This window comes from Medicago sativa, chromosome 5 (genome assembly GCF_051527215.1).
Source record: "Medicago sativa cultivar Bolivia chromosome 5, Bolivia_mono, whole genome shotgun sequence".
Lineage (NCBI taxonomy): Eukaryota > Viridiplantae > Streptophyta > Magnoliopsida > Fabales > Fabaceae > Medicago > Medicago sativa.
The window spans coordinates 66,769,162-66,796,654 of record NC_140753.1 but is presented as its reverse complement, the minus strand read 5'-3'; the positions used below and the strand labels follow the sequence as shown (position 1 = coordinate 66,796,654).

Here is a 27,493-nt window from a genome sequence, read left to right as displayed (position 1 = left end):
GTGATAACTTACTTGTGATTTAGTGGAAGAAATTTTGGATGATTTGGTAGAGTTTTGTTAGAGAGAGAGTGAAATTTTGAGAGAAAAAATGGTGATAGTGATGATGGAGGGACTGTCTGGAATATCGCCACTGGAGTGAATATATCACGAACACAGCGGTAGTTAACAACCGCTGGGTACCAGCGGTAGTAAACGACCGGCGTGTATCCCAGTGGCAGTTAACAACCGTTGGGGGCATTAAGGTCATTTCCATGTGTCTATTGGAAGTATTCCTTGTCAAAAAAGCAACTTTCTTTTTAGATTCGGTTCTTCTATTTAAATTCAAAGGCCTAAAACCAATCAGTCATTTTAGTTGAGAATTTCTTTTTCCACCCTTCAAATTTCTCGCGTGCCCTTCAAATTTTCATTTTTACCCCTGTTTAGAATTATATGGAAGCAACAATCAAAACCCTCCCCTCATTTCAAAAGGTGTGATTTTTGGCCGACTTCCAAATCACCCGAAATCCGAACCATCCCACATTGTGTCATTGTTGAAGTTAACTTCCAAATCACCTAAAAATTACCATGATCTTAAGAATACTCTTAATTCTCGACAATTTAACGAAACTCTTTGATATGTTTTTTAAATTGAGTTGAGTCCTCTATTTATATAGCAATTTTGTAACTGGTTTAGCTAAAATTGCAGCAACACTTACTCTAGTGGATAAGATAAAAAAAAAAAAAAAAAAAAACTTAACCATTAATCAGTTCACCTACTCTTGCGAATAAAATCTAAAAGAAACAAACCCACAAAAGTGGAATTGACAATCTAATTGGATATGTGCTACTAATTGGATATGTGCTGTAATAGTAGTTATTCAAAAAGAAACAATCCTTTATATATTTTTTATATAATAGTTATTTGTTATTTTACTCTACTTGGCTTATTACTAATTATGTGTTATAATTTTTTTCCTCTTTATCTTTTATGCTTAATTAAAAATAAATTTATTTCCAATTAATGTTTATAATAATATTTTTGTTAAATTTTATTATTTAAGTTTATTGTGAATTCGGATAAAATTTGTCCAAAAGAGAACAAGTTGTCCAAAAGCTATCATAAAATAATTGTACAAATATCATTTATCTATGGCTAAATTGCATTTTTGGTCCCTTAACTATTTAGGTAGTATCGCTTTGGTCCCTTAATTAAAATTTGATTTATTTTGGTCCTTTAACCTCTCTCCGTTACACATTTGGCTCTTTTCCGTTAGTTTTAATTCAAAGACGTTAGATTTTCTTCATTTTCTTCTAGAATTTTTATGGGATTCTTGTTGTTGAAGGTTGATGGAGATGATATGAAGATGAAAAAGAGGAGAAGAAGATGAAGAAAACCTAACGTTTTTAATTAAAACCAACTGAAAGGACCAAAATGTATAACGGAGAGAAGTTAAGGAACCAAAATAAATCGAATTTTAATTAAGGGACCAAAGTGATACTACCTAAATAGTTAAGAGACCAAAAATGCAATTTAGCCTTTATCTATTTGTATCGATGATATATGATAGAATAGACTTCAATATAATGAGATACCAATCTTTTTTCTTAAATTTAATTATTAACCTTCATTCATTTCCACTCCATTCAACTGTAAACCTAAAATCCAAATACACAAGAAATTCATAATTAATATTTAAAATGTTGGACAAACTAATTTTATTTGAGAAACTTTTATCGTGTTATTTTTAATCATATATCAAAACTATTTTATATAATGTAATTATATATTTATTTTATTGTATTATTATGAGTTCAAAATATATTTTTATGTTAGCCCTTCAAGTGTAACTTTTTTGGCTATGCCTTTGATAGAAATAAGATAGCCTGAATTGGGTACCCAATAAGCTGACGGATTTGCCATGTGATATTATCTGAGCAATACTTAATACTTGGCTTAGGGACAAACTCAAATCTAAAAAGTTCAGGCACACTCTCACAAATGATTTTTTTTTAAAAAAATAAAATGGTTTAATAATATTGAATGAGTGTCGTTTTAGGTGTTTACACACATATTAAGAAATGCAATGATTAAAAGAAAGAGAATGGTTATTTTACCAAATTATCCTTATTAACTATTGGTTAGTTTTAAAAATAATACTTTGGAAGTAGTGTGCAGAGTATTAATTGGAGGGTACAATTGAAAAGAAAAAGTTATTATTGCATTGAAAACTGAAAGTGACATTCATTTTGAAACAAATTTTTTTGGCTAATGCGACACTCATTTTGAAACGGAGGGAGTAAAAAAAATGAAAATAATTTATTTAATTGAAACTAAAATAAAAAAATTGAAATGAATTAAATTGAAAATATAATTTAATTAAAAAAATTAATTAAGTATTTTGACCAAAAAATTAAAATATTAATTTATTAATATGTAATATATTAATTTAAATTATTAAATATCTTAAATATTAATTTACATTTTATTATGAATTACGAATGTCCTTTTATGTCATTTACATTTTATTATGTAGTTGATGGGTTGTATTTGGTGTGGATGGACCATGATAAGAATTGGTAGTTGATTCAATCTAAAGGTTAAAAAAAAATTGGTCCATCTTAGACCAAAACTTCATGGGTCCAAGCTAAATGGCACCTTACTTTCTAGTTGCTAAGCCTTATATTTACCTTGTCTATAATAAACGAGTAGTGCTATTTGGTGCAACATATATAACGACGAAAACCTACGAAACAACACGCACAAGAGAAACTCTTGTGTGAACCAGGACCAAGAAATTTGGTTTGGTCACACATAGAGTTTTTGCCTTCTCTCTCTCTTCACAAATAAACAAATACTTTCCATTTTCTCTCTCTTCTCTCTTCTCTCTCTTCTTTCTTTGGTTGTGACCAAAGAAAATTTCTTGGTCCTGGCCCACCTAAGAATTTCTCCACGCACATAGCCTACGTTGAATGGTCAAACCTAAATTTCTACTTTTGGTGGAATTCATGGGGAGATGCTGACAATAAATGATTTATGTGGTCTATATATAAGCAAAAATTCATTTTTTAGATTCATTCAATAAATGATGTATGTGGTCTATATATAGATCACATACATAATTTATTGAATGAAACTAAAAACCAACTTTTGCTTATAACAGTGACAGAAGGAAGTACACTTCGTTTATTTGTCCGTCCGATACAATTTGCACCATACATCATTATGCATAATAAGCTTGTGGTATGATTGGTCACTCTCTTGTGGAGGGGTAGCACTTGGGTGACATTGTGGTTGGTGCCATTGTGATATTGGCCAACCAGGGACGGATTCAGGAATTTTGATCAGCGGGGTCAATGTAGTTTATCATCAAAATTTATATATATATATATATATATATATATATATATATATATATATATATATATATATATGTATATGTATAAAGTGTAGGAGATAAAATGATAATATCATTATCACTAAGAAGTTAGATATTGAAAGTGTTCAATGATTTTTTCATTCTCAACACTATCAAATATATCATTCTTGATATCTGTTACTAGACAACCATTAAAAAATTCACCTCTAATACGGAAAATGGCAATGAAACGTAGAAATGATATATACTTGCTTGGACAGAAACCCAAATAAATATATCTGGGCACACACACATAATCATAAAAATATTAAATAGAATAAAATTAAATAATGTTAGTTGATATGACTAAATATCTTTTCTTTAATTTTTTTCATTTCATTCGAAGGTGTGCTTAACAATATTGATTTGTGATTGTGTCCATGAAAATATTTCTCCCGTGGTTTAACTTTGTATCGAAAGTGTAACACGTCAACTAATGTCACTTTTGTATCAATTTATTCTAGTATTTAAGTTTTATACTTTGTCATTAGTTGAATGAATAAACCATGCGGGGTCAATAGTATTATTCTAGTGGGGTTTATAAAAATAAATATATGATTATTGGTTTAAAAAAACAAAAATTAAGTGGGGTCAATTGCCCCCTTTTACTCTGCCGTGGATCCGTGCCTGTGGTCAACCAGAATGTTACAAGTGTCTTTCTTCTTTCTCTTTTACAATACTCCCTCCGGTCCTTATTATAAGAAAAAGTTGACTTTTTAGGTTCATAGAATAATTAATGTATCTTAGTGTAAATATAGACTAGATACATCACTTACACAATGAACAAAAAAAGTCAATTGTTTCTTATAATAAGGATCGGAGGGAGTATTTTTTTGTTTCTTTGTACACGTGTGACATTGTAGTTGGCCAATGTCACCAACCACAATGTCACCCAAGTATTATCCCTTGTGGAGTATGAGAACGCGAGGTACTTTCCCAAATCATATGTCCGCTAAATATCTAATTCATTATTTAGCTTGCTAAACATTTCAACCAACATTTTCAAAAAATAATACTCTTTCCTAAATAAATAAAAAAATACTCTAGAATTTTCGTTACTTTTTTTTTACCATGACTTTCGCAAAACACCTCAAGAATAGACTTATAATGATATGAATCCGATTGTCAGTACGTAGTTTCAGCAAAGAAAAATATATCAAATCATCCGCAATGGCTAAGTAAGAAGAAATTTTCGGACCACATTGGCTAGGACTAACTAACTTCCCAAAAAATCGAACGCCACCATAGTGATCAAATGAAAATTTTCTCTTGTTTGGTTTATGATAGAATAGAATATTTACCATAATTAATCTTAATGATTTACCTGTAATTATGCTGTAACATAATTAGATAGTTGACCTACACTTGTATATATACATTCTATTCAGTAATGAGAAAGACAAGCATTCCATTCTCTTACATGGTATCAACCCTAATCGATCCCTTCTCTCTCTAAACTAAAAAAAAAAAAAAAAAACAGAACGTGTGTGAGCTTTACCTTCTTCTTCACAGCAACCGTCACCGATCCAGCCCCACCGTCTGGACACCGCCGCCGTCGAACACGAACACCACCTCTGTTCTATTCGCGCCGCCCACGCACACAGCTCCACCGTTCTCTGCGTACCGCCGCCGCCGAACACGAGAAACATCTGTCCTGTTCGCGCCGCCGCCGACGCACACAGCACCACCGTGCAAACAACCCACGCGATTCCTACGCCTGATCCGTTCTGATCGCCCTCTGTTCTTCACCTTATTAGTGATTCAGATCTTGCTCACGTTTCCGATTGCTGTACCGACAAACAAAACACCACGTTGTGCCTTTCTCTTCTAACACAGCGTGATTGCTCTTGTTGTTTGCGTTTCAGAATTCTGTTTGTGATTTTTCCTGCTGTTCGGGTCCAACTTATTCTCTGTGCCGTGATTTCTGTTGGTGATTTACTTTTCCACACTACATATCATGTCCGATTCCGAACACAGCGACAACGACACCCGTGATACCGCTGCCACCGGTGGTTCCAGCCAGCCCAAGACCACCACGCTCAGAGGTTCTAAGATGGAGTTTCATCCCGCCCTTGCCGTCTCCAATATTAGGAACCATATTCCTATTATTCTTGAGATGGAAAAAGATCAATATGGAACGTGGGCTGAACTTTTCCGCATTCATGCTCGCTCACATCGAGTCCTGCATCACATTGTCCCATCTACAGGAAAAACACCACCAGCCTCTACGGACAAGGAGTATGAACAATGGACCACTCTTGATGCCACCGTTCTTCAGTGGATTTATTCCACTATTTCCACTGATTTGTTGACCACTATTCTGGAACCCAACTCCACTGCAATGGAAGCATGGAATCGTTTGGCAGATATTTTTCAGGATAATCAAAATGCTCGTGCTGTCACTCTTGAGCAAGAGTTCTCCAACACTCGCATGGAGGATTTTCCCAATGTCTCTGCTTACTGTCAGCGTCTTAAGATGCTTTCTGATCAGTTAAGAAATGTCGGCTCTCCTGTCAACAATCATCGTCTGGTTCTTCAACTGATATCTGGTCTTCCAGAAGCTTACCGCAGTGTTGCCACCTTGATTCGCCAAAGTAATCCTCTTCCTGCATTCTATCAGGCTCGCTCCATGCTCACCTTGGAAGAAGCCGGTATAGCTAAGATGGCAAACACAGGCTCTCATGCTGCCATGCACACCAGTCAACCGAAACCTACTGAAGACACCTCTCAACGTGGCAACCGCCGCCCCGGCAACCGTTCTCGCTCCCGTGGCAACCAGGGTCGCGGAGGGGGACGTGGTAACCGCAATGCACCTCAGTTTGGAGCTTCAAACGCCCCCTCACCTTGGTCCGCTCCTCCTTGGCAGCAGCAACAACAGTATCCAGCCTGGCAACAATGGGGTTGGACTCCACCACCATGGGCTATGCCTCCGTGTCCGTATCCCACGTCTCAGTGGACACGTCCTACTGGTCCTCCTAAGCAGCCAGGCATTCTAGGACAGCGTCCTCAGGTGTATGCAGCCTCTACTTCATCTCAGATACCGACAGACATTGAGACAGCAATGCACACCATGTCACTCCACACTCCTGATAATCAGTGGTACATGGATACTGGCGCAACATCTCACACGGCTGCATCACAAGGTAATCTCTCGTCTTATTCTCCAGTAAGTAATTCAAATCAGAAAGTTATTGTTGGCAGTGGCCATGGAATTCCAATTCACGGCACCGGACACACACAAATAACCACATCTCACCAACCCCTTCACCTTAACCATGTCCTGCATGCCCCGAAAATTATTAAAAATTTAATTTCTGTGAGACGACTCACCACTGACAACAATGTTTCTGTTTCCTTTGACCCTTTTGGTTTTACTGTCTCTGATTTTCAGACGGGGATCACCCTTCTCAGATGTGACAGTCGTGGAGATCTTTATCCAGTTACCACTTCTTCCAGTTTTGCCGGTCTCACATCCAGTCTTTGGCATAGTCGTCTTGGTCATCCTGGCGTGTCTGTTTTGAATTCACTTCGCAAAAATAAGTTCATATGTTGTGAACCTTTTAATTCTTCTGTTGTTTGTGACTCTTGTGTTTTAGGCAAACATGTTAAATTGCCATTTTTTGATTCTCAAACTACGACATTGATGCCTTTTGACATTTTACATAGTGATTTATGGACGTCTCCAATTTTAAGTTCTGCTGGTCATAAATATTATGTCTTATTTTTAGATGATTTTACAAACTTCTTGTGGACGTTTCCTATTAGCAGAAAATCTCATGTGTTTGAAATGTTCAAGTCACTTGCTCAACTCATTCAAACTCAATTTTTTCAAAAAGTCAAAACATTTCAATGTGACAATGGCGGTGAATATAATAATGAGCTTTTTCAAAAATATTGCACTGATCATGGCCTTGTTTTTCGTTTCTCTTGTCCCCACACATCCTCGCAAAATGGGAAAGCAGAACGAAAAATAAGAACCATTAATAATATGATACGCACTATGCTAGCCCATTCTTCTGTTCCCCCGTCATTTTGGCATCATGCTCTTCACATGGCAACTTATCTGTTAAATATACTTCCATGTAAAACACTTAAAAATCAGTCACCAACACAACTCTTATATCACCGTGATCCCACTTACACACATCTACGAGCTTTTGGTTGTCTATGTTATCCCTTATTCCCGTCACCCACCATTCATAAGTTACAACCCCGCTCTACTCCATGTGTCTTCTTGGGTTATCCCTTGAATCATAGAGGCTACAAGTGTTATGATTTGTCAAACAGAAAATTAATAATTTCGAGGCATGTTATCTTTGATGAAACTCAATTTCCCTTTACCAAGATGCATTCCCCCTCGCCGAACTCTTATCACTTCCTAGATAATGACCTACACCCTTACCTTATACACCAGTGGCAAAATCAAATATTACCACCTGTCACACACAACCAATCAACACCAACAACCACAATTGATCAACCTACCTCATCCATAAACCAACAATCCCCATATACTGCCTCTCCGACCAGCTCGTCCGCTACACCTTCATCTACCCCACCATCACCAATCCAACCGCATCCACCTCCACCTACACGAACCATCACTACCCGTAGCATGAAAGGCATTGTAAAACCCCGCAAGATTTTTAACTTATCAATCTCTCACTCCGACCACACCATCTCTCCCATACCTAAAAACCCCAAACTAGCCTTATCCGATCCGAATTGGAAATCCGCAATGCAATCTGAATTTGATGCACTTATTAGAAATAACACGTGGGATTTAGTTCCTCGTCCTTGTGATGCTAATCTTATTCGATGTATGTGGATTTTTAGACATAAGAAAAATTCTGATGGCTCCTTTGAGCGATATAAGGCTCGTCTTGTAGGTGATGGCAGGTCACAAGTTGCAGGTGTGGATTGTGATGAGACTTTCAGCCCGGTGGTTAAACCTGCTACCATCAGAACAGTGCTCACCATTGCTCTCTCCAAATCCTGGCCAATTCATCAACTGGATGTCCAGAATGCCTTTTTACATGGTGATCTTAATGAAACTGTTTACATGCATCAGCCATTGGGTTTCCGTGATTTTCATCATCCAGATTATGTGTGTCGTTTGAAGAAGTCACTTTACGGTCTCAAGCAAGCGCCCAGAGCATGGTACCAACGCTTTGCTGACTATGTATCCACCATTGGTTTCCAACATAGCACATCAGACCACTCTCTATTCATATATCGACAACAATCTGACATGGCTTACATTCTTCTTTATGTGGACGACATCATACTTATCACCTCTACTCATGCCCTTCGCAAGTCAATTATGTCACTATTAGCATCTGAATTCGCGATGAAGGACTTAGGCCCCCTGAGTTATTTTTTGGGTATTGTTGTATCTCGTCATCCTGGTGGACTTTTTCTTAGTCAAAGCACCTATGCCTCTGAGATCATCGAGCGTGCTGGCATGACATCCTGTAAACCGTCTGCCACACCTGTGGATACCAAACAGAAACTTAGCACCTCCTCTGGCACACCTTATGAGGATCCTTCTTTATATCGCAGTCTTGCAGGAGCCTTACAGTACCTCACGTTCACTAGACCTGACATCTCTTATGCAGTTCAACAAATTTGTCTTCACATGCATGCACCCAGCACAAAACACATGATTGCTCTTAAGCGCATTCTTCGTTATGTACAGGGTACCATAAACCTTGGTCTACATTTATCACCGTCCCCCATTACTAAGCTGATCTCTTACACTGACGCTGATTGGGGTGGATGTCCTGATACTAGACGCTCCACATCTGGGTACTGTGTTTTTCTCGGTGACAATCTTATCTCTTGGTCTTCCAAAAGACAGCCCACTCTCTCTCGCTCTAGTGCCGAAGCTGAATATAGAGGTGTTGCAAATGTTGTCTCTGAATCCTGTTGGATCCGCAACCTTCTTCTGGAGCTCCATTTTCCTATTCCTCATGCCACTCTGGTATACTGTGACAATGTTAGTGCCATCTATCTATCTGGTAATCCTGTGCAGCATCAGCGTACCAAACATATTGAGATGGACATTCATTTTGTTCGGGAAAAAGTAGCTCGTGGTCAGGCACGCGTACTTCATGTTCCCTCCAGACATCAGATTGCAGACATCTTCACAAAAGGGCTCCCTCGTATTCTTTTTGATGATTTTCGGACCAGTCTAAGCGTCCGTGAACCTCCCGCTTCGACTGCGGGGGTGTGATAGAATAGAATATTTACCATAATTAATCTTAATGATTTACCTGTAATTATGCTGTAACATAATTAGATAGTTGACCTACACTTGTATATATACATTCTATTCAGTAATGAGAAAGACAAGCATTCCATTCTCTTACAGTTTAGTTGTGTAGCAGCTGAGATTTTTTCCTTGAACCTGCTAGTGTAGGGAGTTGGATCCTTTGCCTCTGTTCGCGTTACTCCATGTGATTGAAACAGTGGACTTGCACCATTGATTAGAAATGTCTATTTTAAATGATTACATAATAACTTTTTAAATATAGATATGATATATTCACCGTAATCCTATTTAGTTTTAATGCAAACTAGCACTAAATATGGACATGTTCCTACCAACTAAAGTTTGGTATAACGAAATGAGTTAATCTCTCTCACAATATATTGAGTCAATGTTCGAATCTTGATTAAGAAATGTGCACATATTTAACTTATGTTTGTTTCCACGTTGAAGAGCCGTTAGACGACATAAGTTTTTTTCTTCTAAATCTACTATTAGAAGCTTCTTGATTCCACGACAAAAAAAAAATGTATGGTCGTAGTGACAAAACGCTTAACCAAACACTCTAATAGTATTTGATAGTGTCTCAAATAGGATTACCTTCTGCGAAAAAAATCTATAGGAATATGATATACCTCTTAAATCATCACAAATTTTTACCAATATACTACTTTTTTTGGGTAACTCCTCTTGGTCAAACGGTCTTATATTTTCCTTTAAAAAAAATCTTATTTTCCTCCTATATGATGCAACTCCGGTCGGACAGTATCCACAAAGAGTATGGTTTCAACCATTAATTCTTGAGAAATGATATTTTGACAACCACTTTTTGACAACTTTTGGACAACTTTCTCTCTCATACTCACATGATGTTGTTATCTTCTCTCTTCCTTTTTCTCTCTCCATTGTTTTTGACCAATAAGAAGTGAGAAAAACAAGGTTGTCAACAAAATTGTCATCAAATGGATGTCAAAATACCATTACTCTTAATTCTTTGTTTCTTACAAACTTCTTTATTTGGTCAAGCAAATCAACTGTTGTATTTAGGTGTTCCTATATACTTTCTGTTTGGAGTATGTCTCTCTCAATAGCTTTTCCTTATTAGTACGGTCTAATGTAACGTTAATTAATCTAGTACTATCCCTATATTTTATTCCTTTTGTCAAGCCCAAAATAGCGTGTGCGACATAAAAGGTGAATGTTGGACGTAACATCAAATCTATTGGTGTGTAACATAAAGAAAATTCAGTAGAATGAATTTAAATCTCCGACATTAATATCATGGATAAGCTCATAAAATCTTTATGACCAAGTCTTAATGGACCGAAATAACGTACGGTATGAACATAAAAAATACTACTAGGATAATCTTAAAAATTGCATGTTGCTACGTGTTGCTGTGTGGAGGTAAAAGCGTTCAACTTTAGCTGCTAGTAGTAACTAGTAATTGATAAAATCTTCTACCAATTACTTTACAATTTGGTGAATATACAAACAAGTTGGAACGGTAAGAAATTTCATTTTCCAATTTAAACATGTAGCGTGAAGAATGAAAAGGCAGTAGAAATTGAATCTTATCTAGAAAATATGAATGTGAACGTAATTTTGGATGAAGTTGAAGATTGTGTTTGACCACAAGTAAACTATTTTACTCCATCCGTTTCAAAATACATGTCCAAGTCAACCACTTCACACATGCCAATGCACAATTTTGACTGTTAATATCTTTAATTATCTAAAGTAAAAAATTATAAAAATTTAATATTTTGAAAATATTTGTCGAGACAAATCAAACAACATCTTACATGCTAATATTTGTATTTATAGATTAGTTAAAAAATATGGTCAAAGTAAGTCAAGTGAATAGTGCACATTGCAAAAATTGGACATGTATTTTGAAACGGAGAGAGTATTATTTACAGTTAGAGTGTGACTGTTATTCATTGGTTTTGTGTGAATATTATTGTATTAACGTGTTTAAATAATACATAGAATAATAGATTATTCTCCAACAATTCGGCCGGCTGCAAATTGAAATGCAACAATATATTTTAACAATTTACATCAAAGAACTTTTGTAAAAAAAAATAAAATCAAACAACAAGTAATAATCCCACAACGAAATTGATTTTGTCTGGCTGTTTTTTTTTTTTATATATATATTAAGTTTATCTTGGGGGATATTTTATATTCTTAATTTTTCAAGGAAGAAACTTCACTCTATTTGGTTTTCTTATGCGTTGTCAATGTACGATTTAAAAACATTTCCATGTTTTTTTTTTACTAAAAACCTTGCCACGTTCTTCAGAGAAATCCATTCTTTATTTTAAAATTAAAATAGCAATTACAAATAAAACACGTAGTATTAATTGGGACATATTTTAGAAATAGTATCATTAAACAGAGAAAAAAAATAGAGAAGAAATAGTTAAATTTAGTCTATGTGGTATGAAGTATGAACCTCTCAAATAAGTGGTCATAATTTTATGAAAAGAAAAAAATTAGTTATACATATATATATATATATATATATATATATATATATATATATTTGAAACCACTAAAATAGAGTTACAAATCTGTCCATGAACTTTAGTTTCATCCTCAACAATCACTAATACGAGTATGCTATTTTTTAATTATTTATATTCAACACTTTACTAGAGGGAGCACTTCTTTGAAGTAAAAAAATATAATTTTATATTAATATAATTTTTTGTTGAATTTAGTTAGTTTTTAAATATATTTGAAAATTAATTATTATCCTCAAACTGCCAAGTAAAAGTAACCAAAAAAAAAAAAACTGCCAAGTAAATAAAAGGGGTTCTAAAGGAATAAGATAAGATCGGAATTAATTGAATGACATTTATTTTTGAATAAATTGAATGGCATTCTTAAAAACCTTTAAATATTAAATTTGTTTGCAAGTTAGGGATGTGCCTTATTTAAAAAAAATAGAATTATGGATGTGTCTAATGTGGATCTCTCAAAAATGATATTTGCTAATTTTAGTAATAAAATGAATTTATAATAATAAAAAGTAGAATATTTTTAAATATTTTATTAAAATTTACTAAAAATAATAAACTACTTCTTTGTATCGGAATCATATTAGAAGATCATTAAATGTGAGTTTTTTTTTGTTTGAGTCCCGCTAGTTCCTTTGGAGAGGATAAACGTAAATATCATTATAGTGTTTTTATTTTTTTTTTTGACAATATTATAGTGTTTTTATTGTTGTGGAATTGATCATATTATAAAGAGATTTAACTACTTTTTAATTAAATATTTAAATAATATTATAAAATTAACATTTTGATTACAATAGATTAGTTGAAGGATATAATTGAAAGAAAATTACTACATCAAAATTATGTATCATCTTAATATATAGGTATAATTCACGTTGGATCTTTTTCCTAATAACCGAAATAAAAAAGTTACACTGTAAATTTTTTTCCATCAGTCCTAATTCAACTATTCAACCGGTAAAAATTTTAAAATTATTAAGTTACACGTCATAACTGAAGTTCAAACCCCGACACTTTTTTTTTTTCAAAAAAAAAGTTATATTACATAGCAAAGGAGATCGTTCTAGTTTTTAGAGAAATACTCTTTTGTATCTTTTTCATCATTCATCAACCATCATTGATGATTGATTGTAAATCATAATTTTTGCCTCGAATCATCTATCTACATAATTTTTTTCAATTAAAGTAATCATAGATTAATATAATTTTTTCCGTGTTTCTCTATAATTTCGTCATTTAAATGTGACAATATTATTCGTTGTCTTAATGCAATATTGTTTAATTTTCCATCATGTCACGGTGTTCATTTGAATTGGATTGATAGATACTTCTAGAATAACAAGAAAAATAAAATTTGCCCAAAATCTTACCATTATCGATTCCTTAGCAAATCCACCTAATCACCAAAAGCAACTATAAATAATGCTATATGTTCACTCTTTCCCACAACACAACTCGTCACCCACTCAAAAACAAGACCCCACTCCCCTCACTCACTCACTTCCTTCCCACCCCACCACCGCCGTTCTCCGCCGCAACAACCACCGTATCCTCCATGTCAAACCCTAACATCAAAACATTCGACTGGACGTTCAACCCCGAACCCGAAGACGAACCACTCCAAGTCAAAGGCCACAAACTCCTCTTCTTCATTGCCATCTTCACCATCATCATCCTCTTCACAGCACTCTTCCTCTGTGCCCGCTGGCTCTTCCAAACCCACCACACTCCCCACGCGCCATCTCACACCTCCACATTCTTCTCTCAATCCGAAGGACTCGACGCCAACGCCATCAAGAAGCTTCCTATCATACTACACCAATCCAATACTTCAAACCATGCATTGGAGGAAACGGAATGTTGCATTTGTTTAAGCACGTTTAGAGATGGTGAGAAGGTGAAAGTGTTACCGAGTTGTGATCATTATTTTCATTGTGAATGTGTTGATGCATGGCTTGTGAATCATTCTAGTTGTCCTTTGTGTAGAGCTTCTCTTAAGATTGATTTAGAGTTTCCTAAGATTTTGATTCAAGAACCACCTATTAGATATAATCTTCCTCTTTAATCTTGTTTAGTGGTAGTAATTTACATGTTTTGGAGAATAATTTGTTCCGAGCAATGTAAATCTACGAAGCAATATTAGAGATGTTAATGATAGTGAATTATTTTGGATTGAAATTTGTGAACTTTAGTTTGAACTATCTTTATGTTGGAAATTTTATTTGAAAAAGGAACCATGTTGTTGCTTTCATTTTGTTTATGTCAGAAGGGGAATATGTTAAGGCAAAATCATCCCAAACAGATAAAGATAAAAGGAACACAAGAAAGTGAAACCATGTCTATTTATCTATATTTCTCTTGTTTTTTATTTTATATATAATTTATCTATACTTCTTTAGATGTAAAAGGTTTTCAAAGGAAAAGACTTTATAATTCAAAATACGGTCAAAAAATAAATAAAGTCTAATAAAATATTGTTTTATCTAGAATTAAATTTGGATTCTTTTTAATGGTTTAATTTTAATGCATTGACAATTTAAAAGGTTTTATGTTATCAACAAATCACAATCAATCTCATGTAACTTTAAAAGTGATCATGATCAAAGTCATACATCATTGTTAATCTAACGATTATAGTTAACCCACGGTGTCACAAAAGAGAAAGAGTATATAGAGTATATAAGAACTCTTGTAAAAAAAAAAGAGAGTATATAAGAACTAAATCTTAATTCATGTATTAAATTTTAATATGGATATGAATATACAGTCCATATGTCGGTAGTTATTTCTGAAAAGTAATTTCCGGATTGAAAAATTGGTTTATATTTTAATGACTTTACTTTTGAATGAGGTTCTAGCTTGAAAAAATTTATTTGTAAAAAAACAAAACTTGAAAAATTACTCTTAAGCATTTTCTTAAAAAGATGACACGGTTTTGCTACATTTGAATGAATATAGGTCAAGATTCAAAAATGAAATCTCTCATTTATTTATTTTAAAAGGTGAAATTTTGACTACTAATGAATTCACGATTTGTTCAAGTCCATTATTTTTAAGTTGCAATTATGTATGTTCATATTCACCTAATATAATTCTCTCAAAAAAAAAAAATCACCTAATATTTAATTAAGAGCGTTATTGTAAAAAAATAAAAATAATAATTCAGAGCATTGTACACAGACAACGTGTCAAAGAAGAAGAAAACAGCGTAGATGGAAATAAATATAAAGAAAATTTTAATTAATAGAATATTAAATTTATAAATCTACCAAAAATAGAGTAATAAATTATTATTTTTAAGGGGAAAGAGTATTAAATTTATTCTTTAAAAAGGGAAGAATAACAAATATAAATAATTCCCCTAGTAATGTAAATAATTAATATACTTTTTTGACAAATAAATAATAAATATGCTTGATGCTTCATAAAGAATGATTCGATCTTAAATGGTTTATTGTTTTTTATATGAAATGTGCTGTTGCTTATAGTAGTTCCTTTCTCTAAAGGTTAAATAATTTGATAATTCATTGAATGATGCCAAAGGAAAGGGGTGCCCAAGAAATTCCTTTGCATGTGACAAGCGTCCAAGGTAGTGGACTTTTTCTTATGTTTCTTTTCATATTCTTATACTTTTATTTTTGGGATATACACATGGGCCTAATCTTTTTACCCTTTAGATATTTTATAGAAAAAATTACCCTCCTTAGATAATTTAATCTCAGATAACTTTTTTTAGAAGCTAAAATTGAATTAAATATAAAAAACACAAGGTGTGTCAGGAAGAAAATGCTAGGTGCTCATTTGTATTCTTTTCTCATTGGAGAGGTTCAACCACCTTCTAGAAAACTGACAAGTAACTAAAAGAAAAAAAAATATAATGAGCACGCACAAACCATAAAGATTTAAGTCTATCTTTTTTTTTTCTTTCTTTTTTTGAGAGGAGATTTAAGTCTACTGTTCACATTATACATAACTATTTTTAAATAAAAAAATGTGACTTTTTAATACTAACTTAAGATGAGTTTAAAATTAAAGTGTAATTTTTTAAAACGTTTTTTCATGTTTCATCTCTTTTCAATTTGAAATTTGTATTTTTTCCAATAATTGACCCCAAAGCATGTTTAAATTTTAATTCATACTACATCACAAATTAACACAATTTCTATTGCCAATTTGGCGACATGAGCATTTCAAAATAATTTTATACATCCTTAAAAAAAATATGCATGATTTGTTTAGACTCTGTTTGGTAAAAATAGCGGATAACTGATAAGCTAGCTGATAGCTTTTAGCTGATAAGCTAGCTGATAGCTTTTAGCTGATAAGCTAGCTGATGACTGATGACTGATAAGCTAGTTGAAGTGTTTGGTAAAATTAGCGGTTTAACTAGCTGATAAATGTAAAATGACAACAAAGGACATTCTTAATTTATATTAAATTTATATCAATTAATAAACTAAATGTAGCAACATCTTTTCTATTTTCTCGACAAGATGCTATTATCTATTTATTATCATTTGTCTCTATTTTATACAAAGAATAGACATTACCAAAATGTATTATTATCTATACGGGACGACATTACCAAAATGTATTATTATCTATATGGGACATTTTGTAAAAAAAAAAATCTATATGGAATATTACCTCAAAAATCTATATGGAATATTATATACCATCTATATGTGTTATCAACGACGGATTATTTCTCTAAAAAAAATTGATGGATGATTATAAAAAAAAATAACTAAACAGTTATCGTAAAAAAATGGACAATTGCACTTCTTTTTTGACAAGGAACAATTATACTTTATTAATACCCTGAAAAAACATCCTAGAATTATTCCTTTTATTGTTTTAATCTTTATGGCTGCATTTAATACATATAAATTATAATAAATAAAGAAGGGGTAAAAACGGATTTACATAAAACAAAAAGGGTAATAATGGAAGAAAAAAGAATAAGCTATAAGCTATAAGCTCAAACGCTACTTAGAATAGCTTCTGAAAAATAGCTTATAAGCTCGTTGAAATTCGTGAAATAAGCTATAAGCTCATTGTAAAAAAAGTTACCAAACAGAGTTTTTTTTGTCAAATGAGCTTATAAGCTATAAGCTATAAGCTATAAGCTCTTTTGGTGGCCTTACCAAACAGACCCTAGATCAAAGTACTACAAAATTTAGGGGTGGCACTTTGGTGACATAATGTCACGGTGACATTAAATCTGGGCCACACAACACACACCTTTGTGTGGCCTAGATTTAATGTCACCCATACAACACATCTGAGCCACATAACACAAACCTTTGTGTGACTCAGATTTAATGTCACCGTGACATTATGTCACCGAAGTATTATCCAAAATTTAGGTGATGAAACAAGCAAGCTAAAAATCAAATTACAAACTAACTGTTTGTAAGTGATAGCTCCCAAGCACAAAATTGAGTTAAACCATCAAGAATAGTAATCAAAAGAGAATGTAACGTGTTTCGCTTTTAACCATCCCAATGTTTATAGCTTAATTTTGTCAAGTAATTGATGCAAAGTGCTCCTTAATTTCAGACAACTATTTCTTATTTTTTCTTTTTTATATCACTTTTGTCTTTTGATATGTTTTCACATGAATTTTTAAACATCAAATTAAAGATTCATATGAAAATACTAGTGTAGAATTATAGATTTGAATACTAAAAGCGAAAAAGATAATCGAGGAAATCGTTAGGTGAAATTAAGTTAAGTGACCACAAAAGTAATTTTGACTATATTACATTGTCAAACATAATCATAAAATCATTATAAACATAAAAGCACAAGCTTTTCTAAATTCACACAGCAATTGTGATTTACCAGTGTAAAACTTTTCATATCGACAACGTCTGAAATTAATCTCTATAAATATACTGTCTTTCAAAAAAAATATATAAATATATTTCATTTGTTCCTTTTAAACTGTCATTTTTATATAAACATATGATTTTATTTAATTTATTGTTTTTAAATTCAATACAACGTTAATTATTATTTTATCGATAATATAATTAACTAATTATCACAAACAGAGATCATACATAAAATGAAATAATAATTAGTCAAGTGTGCCATTGCAAAATAAGATAATAGTTGAATATAGAGTAAACTGTTAAATTGGTTCCTGTTTTTGTAAGTCATTTTTAAATCAGTCTTTGACTCTGTTAATATTTCAAAATAGTCTCTGTCTTTGTCAAAAGCTTCTCAATTAGGTCTATTATCATGTGACAAAAACATAAAGATAATGACCAAATTGAAAAACTTTTGACGAAGACAATGACTAATTTGAAATATTAATAGAGTCGGACATTAATTTGAAAATGACTTACAAAGACAAGAACCAATTATGGTTTACTAGTTGAATGTATCATGTATGTGTACAACTTTTTTTTTATCCATATATGTATGCTAAAGCTCAAAGTGATTCTTCACTTTTTTTGTAAAGCTAAAAACAGATTCTACATATAATTGGGTTATGGAACCACGTTGCACAATGAAAAAGTATAGGGCGGCTGGGGTTGATAAAGCTAGCTTAGGTCTTATAATTCACCATAACACTATATATATGTTTGACATTGTAAGTATAAATTTAAATACTAATGTTGTTGCTCTTATGAGTCAGCAATGGCTTGCTCTGTTGAGACATGTTTTGTGCATGATGCATAATACTAGATAATGGGAGACTTTTCACTAGTTAGGATAAGAAAACTCAAACTCGACGCAGCTCTCTTCTTTCTTATTTTTTAATCTGTTCATTCTAATGTTGTTGCCATAACTTTATGTCTGGAAGACTTCTGTTTCAATCTTTATAATACTATGTTTAATCACGAGGTACCCATTACGGATTACACCCATAATCCATCAATAAGTCCGATTAATATATTATTTATTTTATTAATCTATGTCAAAGTTATTCAATTATGAGTCATAATCTTTAAAGCTTTATTTATTTAGTTAGTTAGAGTGGGTTTTCATTTCACATTACTTCTATATTAATTTTACTTTATACTATTACTTAGACCCTCAACATATGATATTTATTTTAAAACTAAATCCATGGTATTGTGAAAGTGTATTTGTTAAGACATAGGACTTAAGTACATTAAGGGAGTTCAACATAAAGGGTTGATTGGTTATGTAAGAGATTCTTATGGCTTAGGTAACATATTGAAGACTTTTATCTGCTCAGTGTAAGACTTCCAACATAACACATTTTAACATTCTATATCTACACGACTTTCACTCTATTGATACTAAATTGGTAACAGTATTTTCGCTTGTGGTTTCACTCATCTATAGGAATTCGATGGAGTACATTAGTTCAATCTATAAGTAGCCATTTTTGTGGCCCTTCTCTTAATGAAACCATAATCGAAAGGACTTAAGTCCACAAGGAGAGTCCAATCAAAAAAGTAGTTTATTAGATGAAAAAAACCTCGTAACGTAGGTAATACATTGAACACTTTTACCTACTCAAGATTTGACTTCAAAGGAAGCCTTCAACATTCAAAAAAGCATTCATTTGGTGACTAACATTTGATCCTCCTTGCTCAAGGAATATCATAGTTCTCCTAATGGGAGATCACTCTGGCATTAAGCCAGGACCGTGTAGAGGGCTTGGCAAAGAAAGCCATATATATGTCTCCAGCATTATAAGTTATGAGAATTCACCCTTAATCAAAATCAATCAAAACTTCTGTAACAATAACACCTTGACCCTGCTATAACAGTACAAAACCAATACGAAGAGATATATAATCTCCCAACATAAGATGAATTGAAGCCAAAAAGGAACCACCATACGCTTAGAAGTATTAATTTCTTTAGGTTTAAGCCAAAAAAATAAACAATGGTAAACTATAGCCGGTGATTACACTACTCTTATTGGCGACTAGCTAAGCAAACATAATAATAGCTAAGAAAATGCAGAGAATAAATTATGTTTGCAATTTTGGTCCAATAAAAAAACATTTGCTTAATGACAAAGTATACTTGATTTAGTTTCCAACCTATTCTTTTGGAAGATGCAAAGTGTGAAGAAAAAAAACTAATATCCTAGCCGGATATCGCAGCAGATGCTTTACAGATTCATATGTTCAAAGAACCGATTAGTTCTTCGAAATTTCTACACCTGATCAAATTTTTCTTCGGATCACATTTTGCATACCAGAATCAAAATATGAACATCATTAAAATTTGTCGTAAGCTTCTACTTTTGTTGCACAAAACTGTTGAAGCATCATTGGCTTGCAGATCCTTCATTATGCAACATCTCCATGTCATTGAGAAAAACAAAAGAAATTATTAATAGCATATAAAATCCGATTAGCAAGATTTCTCTGTGGAAATTACCGCCCGCAGATGCTGCACAAAAGAAGGGGGAAACGAGGTGTTAAGACATTAAAGCAAGTCAAGCGACCAGAAGTCCAGAACTCATGAACTGATGCAACAAATAATGCTTTTAAAGGATGCTTAAAAAATATTGAACAAATACTTCAAAAGGATGCTTTAAAAATGTGTTGTCGGCATCAAACAAATTTTTTAGTCAGTTCCAACTATATCTAAGCAAGAGAAAGGAAATAAGGACGGAGCAAGTAAGTGAAATGCTGCAAAACCATTGATAGAAAGCAACCGTTAGCAGGACAATCAGTGCATCGGCCGAAAATTACCATGCAGCCACATTTTTAATAGCATCAAAATATATTAGAATTTAGAGCCAAACAAGTGCTAGAATTAGTATCTCACAAGGACAGAATTAAAGCAGAAGAAATAAAGGCACTTAAAAATAGCAATAACCATAAATGCCTTAGTACAATTAAAAGATGAATAAGACCCGCATGAAGAAACAAATGCTAAGTTATGAACTTTGCTTGTCCAAGAGATCAAAACAAAGTGCTTAAAAAGTGAAAGCCTCATAGGTTCTTAACAAGGTTTTAAATTGTTGCTGCGGTTGTCTCTTAATCCTTGCTATGCAGAGAATCGCGGTCAAATGGGGTGTTGCGACCTCAATAACGGTCATGTTGTGGTCACAGAGACATCACAAACCTTGATGTTGTATCAGTTCATAAGTTCCCAGCCCTTAATCTAACACCTTGGTTCTTAATACCCCAATCACAGGTCTTTTGATCACAACATTTTGTGGAGCAGTAGATTTTAAGCACCTTTTCCTGTCTACAAAACTACCCTTAGATCCAAGTCCTTAATAGGGCTATCAAAACAGTATATACATTCAAAAGAAACACAAGGATTTCTTTGAGAAAACAACTACTTATTTAATCTGAATTTAGCGTACAAGTGCCTAGAAAATGGAGAAGAGTTGATCTAATTGAAGTCATAAACAGGAAGATAAGTACCAAGTAAATCATTTCGAGATCTTTTTATTAACTTCTGCAATGAGACAAAGTCATGACTTTCATAACAGCTCATAGTTCAAACCACCAAATCTAGCAGTTGCATGGTAGAAGGTAAAGAAATAACAGGCAGAAAAGAGAAACTACTACTTACAGAGTCGATAATTTAATGCTATCAACTAAAAGTTGACATGTTGAAGAGGCCTTCGGGCATGGGGCCAATTTCCTTTTGTCCCTTTCACTCGACATTGTCATGGATTGTAAAAAATTTGCGTTCTTCAAAATATATTTTGCCAACATAAGTTGACCTATTAGGCATACATGGTACTGAAAGGTGCAAGTTCTAAGGTGTGATAAAAGGCATTGTGGAACAGATACTGGGTCCACCCAATCTTCTTCAGTTCCCATTGCTGCATATGAGATTGTGTATGAATCCTATTTATTGTACACAGTATAAAACAAAACATAAAGATTTGTCAAATTAAAAAATAAAAATTTGTTTAGAAAAGATAAAACAAATATGATTCTTAAACCTAACAAACCTCATTAAGTTTGAGATTTTGAAGCTTAGGGCAGTGGGGTAAAACTTGTACTACCAAAGGCCAACTATTGTGGAGCTCCAAGTAGGTCAAATTATGAAAGTCAGGAATATCAACAAATAAGGGCAGGGGCGGAGGCACCTATAATATGTAGAAAGACATTAACAAATTAGGTCGAAATTTCCCAAGTAAAAAAGAACATAAATCACATTGTTTGTATTCAATTGAAGATATGAAACTCCGATACCGACACTAACATGTTGATACCAATAATGTAATAAGATGATCGATGTCTAGTGTCCCATACCAACAACATGTGTTGGTTATCTGTGCTACATAGATTGAGGTAGCATGCATTGCATTCATAATAAAACATACCTGGTAGACTTTTTGGTAGACTTTGCCTTTTCTGTACAACTTGAATATATCCAAGCACAGAGACTCAGAAGTAGAAAGTACTTTCAGCGGAAAATAGTAACACACAAAATGAGTGATATCTGCTCTAATCAATTTGGGTAAGCTTAAGCTTTTAAACTGTTGAATGGCAAAAGAGTCCTCTTCATCATAATGCAACTTTATACGGAATAATTCTAGATCCTCGAGAACTGGACATCCATGTAGAAGCAAGATAAAATCTCGATCTTGAGTGAAGTGAATATCACTCAACCAAAGGGTTTTGAGTGATGGAAATCCAAATCCAATTGAAGAAAAAGAAAAACCTTTGACAGAGAACCAATTGAGGTCGAGACTAACAAGGGTTTTACACGTGAAGATGCTAATGGGCAATTTAGGTAAGCGGTGATCAACATCAACAGCTACATTATTATCAACATTGACATCAACAACAACATTATTATCAACATCATCATTAGCATTATAATCATCATTGTCGTCATCAACATCATCATCCTCATCCTCATCCTCATCCTCATCATCATCATCATCATCATCATCATTACCAGGATAAACAGGATCGACAAACTCAACATGGAGACGGAGACAAAGATGCTTGAGTCTGCGTTGAACAACAATGTTGATCCATTCAACGACATTGGGAATACTGAGGTGATAGTCGAGACGAGGGTTACTATATTCAATGTTGAGGCTGAAACGGTTGATGGAATGAGAACCACCGCCGGTGACATCTCGAGAGATCAAAACAGAGTTAACAGAATTGTTAAATTTGGAATAAGATTCAATGCTATCAACTTCAATGTATTTGAATTCGATATTGTCGATATAGCGCCAGAGATGAGTCCATCTCTTGGACAAAACGCTTGTGGCAACGGCCTCTTGGGTGGAGACAAAAGAGAGAATGCGGCAAAGAACATTGTCTGGTAAACTGCTTATTCTATCCGCAGCTCTCAGTCGCCGCCGCGACTTTTCATCTGTCTTCTTCATTAGACGATTACGGCTGTGTATCAACTGTTAGGGTTAGGGTTATGGCTGTTGAGTGTTGACTAAGGGTGTGTTTGTGGCGAGCTGAACTAAACAGAAATTTTGGCTCTCATGTTTTTCATATATCGTTTTTTAACAATACTCTTTTTAGAGTTTATTTTTTTTCTTTTAGGGAATTTTTTTCTATTATACTTTCATTTTAATTCTACCAAAAAAAATACTTCCATTTAATTCATTAATGAATTTATTTATTTTTTTGTACCAAAAAAATTATATTTTTTTTGTGTACGCTTTCTCTTTATAATAAATTAAATTAGATCTGTTCTCGTGAGCTTAGCTCAGTTGGTTGGACAATGCATAAAATATGCAAGGTCCGGGGTTCAAACCTCAGCCACTACTAAAAAAAAATTAAATTAGATCTTGTCGTGAAACCATTTATACAAAATCGAATTTAGTTTCATGGAAGTTTAAATTTGCATATAACAAAAAAATAATTTTATTTTATAACGAATTTAGTTTCATGGAAGTTTAAATTTGCATATAACAAAAAAATAATTTTATTTTATAAAAAAACTATTTCAAAAACAGAAAACCAACTATTTTTAGTTTTATTGAAAATGAGTAATTGAGAAATTATATTATTGAATTAAAACACCAAAACGACAGTAGAATAAAATAATAATTTATACTTAAATGACATTTAAAAAGAAATACATGAGTATTCGGGTTTGGCACCGCATCAAACTCGAACATACTTTTTTTATTATGAGAAAATTTGAACAGATCAAAGCCATGATATTTGAAATAAACAATTTAGTATATAATTTGTAATTTCTAATAAGGATTTTGATAAAAACTAAATAAGTTATAAATATGGGGTGGAAGAGGTTTATTGTAACACCCATACCAGACGTATCTAGAAAGTCTGGCACGTGCGTTAATATTAGTACTGGATACATTAAAATATACAACATAAAATTTTTCCCGAATGAATAATATTTACATCAAGTTACGTTCGTATAAATAATAATACAACACAACTCATCCATACATAAAATACATCCTTGATGTCCATAACGTCCTACAGCTTTACGAACGAACCCTTGAAGTAATATCCATCCGGCTCCGAACATGCATAAACATCCTGCTTATCTGAAACAAATAAGGATTGGGATGAGACATAATGTCTCAGTGAGTTCCCCTAATACCTAGGCTATAGGTGACCTTAAGGGGAAACCTACGGTTACCACGTGTCTACATTACAACCTGACGGTTGATTATACGTGTGTGGGGACTTGCATGCTTAGACGGTAGTGCATACTAGAGCCGTCATAATCATATCTTAACTTGTTATAGGTTTCTCATCTATACATGTCATGGCGGTTGAGGGAACCTAAACCGCATTGCCAAGTGTACGCTTTACGTACAAGGCCTAAACATAAATAACGTAGCATATCATGACATGATTCTAAACCGGACGATTAGGGAACCTAAGATCGTCACCGGTATCATATTCTTTACTTGTCCTATACATATCCTGCTCTCGTCTAATAGCATTTCATGCTCTTGTTCTTGTTCTTAAACATAATCATACATGGCTCGATCTTGAGCATAAACATAACATAGTCATAATAAACATAATCGTGTCTAAGTTCATTCATGGGTTAGCGTTGAACAAACAGTTATTATCTTGATTCATTTTACGGATAGTCCCGAGTGGAGTAACCCCGAGATCAATCCCATACATGACCGATGTACGTACATCGGACTCCCTCGGTGTCGTGCGGGTCCCTTGCGGCTTAAACCGTTCCCCTTAGGTCGAGAACCTCCCGTATCCCCCTGGCGTGGATAACAAGAGACACGAGCACCTACATCTTGTTTACTCAGTGACATGCGGGTCCCTTACGGCTTGAATCGTTCTCATAATGAGAACCCCTTGTATCCCCCTGATGTGGATATCAAGAGACATGTCACCTACACATATTAAGTCATGGTCTTGTCGTGCATATAAGTTAAACATGTACATACTTGATTGTTTACCTCGAAACCTTAATCGAACCGATTAGTGGTAAACTCTTACTTGTTCATATTCATACCTAATCATGGTGGAGAGACTAACTAGTCAATCCACGGCTTACGTACTTGCTAAATCATTCTAACTCATGTGCGAAGAGATTACACTTCGCGTCTTATCATTCTATGGATTCTTGCTATCTTTCTTGTTCTCGACTAGCTAAGCCGAGGCTCTACATACATGCCCTTCCTTAGTTCATTACTACCCCATCATATGTAAACTCTCTTGTGCCATTCTTGTTGTACATGCTAAGATTGCCATGATTAATGATGCAAGGATCAATTGACGAGATGTGCAATTTTCAAAAGTTACTAAAGACCGAAAATGCCAAAATCCGAGTCTTAAGCCATTTAGAAAATTCTATGACTTTATAAAGCCAAGTTTGTTCCAGTAGAAAAGCAATTGAAAACAGTAAAAGAATACTCCGAAACGATCGCTACGGACCCCCACGCGACTGCCCCCAAGCACCCGAACGCAGAACAACGCGTACGTTGTCCTGTCTGGGGCGCCTGGCGCCAGGAGTGGGGCGCCTAGCGCTGGCTCCCTGTGTGTGGGCGCCTAGCGCCCTTGTACAGGCGCAGCGCTGCGATTGTTGCGTTTTCGGTGTTTTCGGCTACGAGTTTTCGCCATTTTCGACCCAAAACTTGTCCAATTCGACCCTGTAATGCATCAAACTCATACAACAACATGTATAGACTTATTTAAACATATATCATGGCAATTTTAACATATAAACAACTAGGATTGGCTTGGGGTACTAAAGTTTCATAAAAACTAAACTTAACATAAATCATTATTTTTCACAAGATTAAACAACCCCAAAGGTGGGTAATCTATCTATGGAACTCACCTAGTAAATTTCTTGTAACATCCTCAAGTCCCAAGCTTCAACAACCAAAACCCTAGCTCATGATCAACTTGCTTTTCTTGATTAAACCATCCAAACTTGCCATTCTTTGCCATAAAAGAACCATAACATGTTCAAGATCAAGCTTCAAACTTCATCTTCACTCAACACCAACAAACCCTTATTTCTTTGAATCCATTTCTTGAGAGGAGAGGTAGAGAAATCAAACATAATACAAGCTTCTCTTAGCCCAAAGATCATGAGGAACCATAGCTTAGAAGCTTGCCAAGGAAGGGAGAAAATTTGGAAAGGTTTGGTGGAGGGATGGGAGATGGAGGCGTGAGAGGGAAGAGAGGAGGAGGAGAAGATATTTTCTCAACCTAAGAGAGAGAAGAGAATAAGAATTATGAAATAATTCTTGCCCCAAAATCAAATAAATATCTTCTGGCGTGCAATTACCTTTTTACCCTTGCCTCAACGTGCTAAAACAACGACTCTGGTACTTTCCCGTGTTATGCTGACATGTTATAAAATATTTTCCATTAACTAACTTTTCCATGAATTTAAGTCCTCTGATATATTTAACAGGTGAAATTTCCTTTAGCAGACGAGCGGGATGTTACACCCTACCCCCCTTAAAGAAATTTCGTCCTCGAAATTTAGAGATCGACTACCAATCATCTTGACAAAAACTTACTATCTTTGGTCCGAGCCATACATTTCGATTCATACATACTCAAAGGATTCATCGTATCGTGTCCTCATCTTGTTTCTTAACCCTCATGTTACTGAACTTAGCCTTCTTGATCTTAATATCATTCGATCTTAGAGTTTTCTTAGTATATCATGACTTGGAAGTTACCTTGCTACACATAAACTTATTGTCTCAGACTCGTAACTTACCCACTTAACATAAACCATTCATAAAGGCATCTTATCATAAACATGAACACTCAGGATTTGCCTTTTTAACTGGAATCCTATCGGATACCAGGTTTGCCCTGCAGTGCTTACTTGCAGCATAAAACATTTTTCATACACATACATAGTTAAAACACGAC

At 33.9% G+C, this 27,493-nt stretch overlaps 1 protein-coding gene, 1 long non-coding RNA gene and 1 pseudogene across 3 annotated transcripts; 1 reads left to right on the top strand and 2 right to left on the bottom strand.

The window, feature by feature from the left end:
- The first annotated feature begins 13,629 nt into the window (after positions 1 to 13,629).
- LOC146924190 (RING-H2 finger protein ATL66 pseudogene) lies at positions 13,630 to 14,375 on the top strand (annotated as a pseudogene). Its single transcript, XR_015010058.1, has one exon. The product of XR_015010058.1 is annotated as an RING-H2 finger protein ATL66 pseudogene (transcript).
- Positions 14,376 to 20,164: 5,789 nt separating this feature from the next.
- Positions 20,165 to 24,005, bottom strand: LOC146924189 (F-box/FBD/LRR-repeat protein At4g26340-like). Its single transcript, XM_085709202.1, has 4 exons — positions 22,492 to 24,005; positions 22,117 to 22,254; positions 21,729 to 22,009; positions 20,165 to 20,588 (listed from the first exon to the last, which is right to left on the bottom strand). The coding sequence occupies exons 1-4, from the start codon at positions 23,512 to 23,514 to the stop codon at positions 20,573 to 20,575; spliced, it is 1,458 nt and encodes a 485-aa protein (XP_085565328.1). The 5' UTR covers positions 23,515 to 24,005; the 3' UTR covers positions 20,165 to 20,572.
- A 304-nt stretch (positions 24,006 to 24,309) lies between these two features.
- Positions 24,310 to 26,838, bottom strand: LOC146924188 (uncharacterized). Its single transcript, XR_015010057.1, has 2 exons — positions 26,436 to 26,838; positions 24,310 to 24,663 (listed from the first exon to the last, which is right to left on the bottom strand). It is a non-coding gene; the product is annotated as an uncharacterized LOC146924188 (long non-coding RNA).
- Between the last annotated feature and the right edge of the window lie 655 nt (positions 26,839 to 27,493).

Coding starts and splice junctions, on each gene's coding strand:
- LOC146924189 (XM_085709202.1), bottom strand. CDS start 23,514: ATGAAGAAGACAGATGAAAAGTCGCGGCGGCGACTGAGAGCTGCGGAT. Junction 22,255..22,491: donor TCTACCAAAAAGTCTACCAG/GTATGTTTTATT, acceptor TACATATTATAG/GTGCCTCCGCCCCTGCCCTT. Junction 22,010..22,116: donor AAAATCTCAAACTTAATGAG/GTTTGTTAGGTT, acceptor TACAATAAATAG/GATTCATACACAATCTCATA.